This window comes from Fulmarus glacialis, unplaced genomic scaffold (assembly GCF_000690835.1).
Source record: "Fulmarus glacialis isolate BGI_N327 unplaced genomic scaffold, ASM69083v1 scaffold38906, whole genome shotgun sequence".
In the NCBI taxonomy this organism is placed as follows: Eukaryota; Metazoa; Chordata; class Aves; order Procellariiformes; family Procellariidae; genus Fulmarus; species Fulmarus glacialis.
The window spans coordinates 8,686-10,907 of NW_009217086.1; the positions used below are offsets into that span (position 1 = coordinate 8,686).

Below are 2,222 nucleotides of genomic sequence, written 5' to 3' on the forward strand. Positions count from 1 at the left end.
TTTTTCCTAATGTCCAGTCTAAACCTCCCCTGGCACAACTTGAGGCCATTTCATCTTGTCCTATTGCTTGTTACTTGGGAGAAGAGACCAACCCCCACCTCGCTACAACCTCCTTTCAGGCAGTTGCAGAGTGATGAGGTCTCCCCTCAGCCTCCTCTTCTCCAGGCTAAACAGCCCCAGTTCCCTCAGCCGCTCCTCATCAGACTTGTGCTCCAGGCCCTTCACCAGCTTCGTTGCCCTTCTCTGGACACGCTCCAGCACCTCAATGTCCTTCTTGGAGTGAGGGGCCCAAAACTGAACACAGGATTCATACAACCTCTCCCCTCCTTCAGCTGAGTTGCATTAAAGCTTTAGGGAATTAAATGCACCAGCTGGCCATAGCTCCTGCCTGCTTTATGGGCATGGTATGGAGTAAGGCAGGGTATGGGCAAGGTATGGATTACCTTCTCCATCACATACCAAAAAATCCTCCCCACCAACACAAAAAGCTTTTCCATTTACAGAAGCAGCGCTGGTCTTTGAAAGAAAACAGGGTGGGAGAAAACTGCTGTAGTTCTGCATGGTCCCACACCAGCGTATTTCCAAAACATACCCAGTGATGGCTGATCGATCCCAAGCCACCTTCACAAATCATCAGTATATGCTTAAATAAAAACGTTTCCTTGCAGTGATCTACCACTGCCTGCACGGACCACCAAGCACCAAGATCACAGAAAGCACAGATGTGCTTCAAAATTGCATATATTGTATTTGGCAGCGGTACCTGAGCCATATGGTGACATCTCGATCATTTCTGCAAGCCACCCTCTTCAGGGATGGGCTTTTAAGAAATGATGAAGAAATGAAACTCGAGGTGGATTTATGTATTATCAAATACATTCAGACGCTTCAGCTGGAAGAAATAAAGCAAATAGCCTGATGCAACTAAAATAACCGACGATGATCATTTGCAACTAAAATAACTGACGATGCTCATTTACTCTCAAAATGTGCAACCCAGGCTCTAAAAACCAGCAGATCTTACCTATTACAGACCCTGACATGACGGCCCCGGTCACGTACAGGCTGTTCCTCAGCTCTGCCTGCAGGAACCGGGTGGCCAGCAGCAGCAGGAGGGTGTTTTCCATCAGCATTATCTGCAGAGCAGAGGGAAAAGAGTTGTCACTTTTATCCTTCTGATGGCTTTAGATGTGCTTCCTATGACAGAAAACACCCACTCGCTAGATTCTGCTGATTTATTTTGCACCTCACTTATCACTTAAAACAGAAGGGTCGCTGAATTGAACTTTCTGCAAGGTCTCGACCTTTTTTTACCATGCAAAATAACTGCAGAGCAGCACAGCCGCTCTGGCGTTATTAAGACACTGTATGGCTGCTGCTCAGAAAACAAAGCCAGGGCAGAAGGTGCATCCACCTCGGTGACCACGTGGCTTTGTCGAGACATAGGAAATGCTGGATTTTTATCAAGTGGTGATGTGAGAGATGACAAAGGAGAATCTGAAGCTATTGCTTCTCCTCAGCAGCTGCAGCCATGTGGAATACTGAATATTCTGGGTACTTACTGCATAAAACACGGCCACCCTGTGCTTGGAGGGACCGGATCGGACATTAACGTAGCAGAAGATGTACACGGCTCCCACCAGGCAATTGAACAGCCTCCAGCGGCAGGGCTGGGCCACGATGTCCGTCTGCTGGGCCACCAGCCAGAAGGACATGAGCAACCAGTGGACACCTACAAGGAGAAGGGACTGAACGGGCAAAGCCGTTCCTGGGGGAGGTTGCAAAGCGCTGCAGTACCAGGAGCATCCCTGTGGCTGACAGCAGGATGGGACATGGGCAAGATGATCACAGGTCTTACCTGCCACAGCAAAAACCCAAAAGGAATACAGCCTGGCAAAGAGCACCAGCGCCAGGACCCTGGTCCCCAGCATCCCCGTCCTCCAGAGCAGCAGGCAGAGGATGGCCGTGGCCGGCGGGCAGAGGTGACCGGGTTTCAGCAGGCAGGCGAAGTGGCTGTAGGAGACCAAAGCCCAGGCGAGGGAGAGCAGGGACAGCCCCGCGCTGACACCTGCACGGGGACAGGGGCAGTCAGGCGCTCTGAAGGGTGCCCAACTGCATTGTAGGACCATATCTCAATGTTAAGGAGCTGTTGGTAGCACGGCACCCCGATACAAGCCAGACACCCCGCTGTCCTGCCAACTGGAGTATTTTAACCAATTCCT

The 2,222-nt window shown here is 50.8% G+C and overlaps 1 protein-coding gene across 1 annotated transcript in view; it reads right to left on the reverse strand.

Moving 5' to 3' along the window:
- Window positions 1-2,222, reverse strand: part of XKR5 (XK, Kell blood group complex subunit-related family, member 5) — a gene marked incomplete at its 5' end in the record, with an annotated part of 5,675 nt that overhangs the window by 1,903 nt on the left and 1,550 nt on the right. The window contains 3 exons of the mRNA XM_009579524.1: window positions 1,025-1,136; window positions 1,563-1,732; window positions 1,859-2,068. Of these exons, the coding sequence (XP_009577819.1) occupies window positions 1,025-1,136; window positions 1,563-1,732; window positions 1,859-2,068 (492 nt within the window). The remainder of the gene's footprint in view (window positions 1-1,024; window positions 1,137-1,562; window positions 1,733-1,858; window positions 2,069-2,222) is intronic.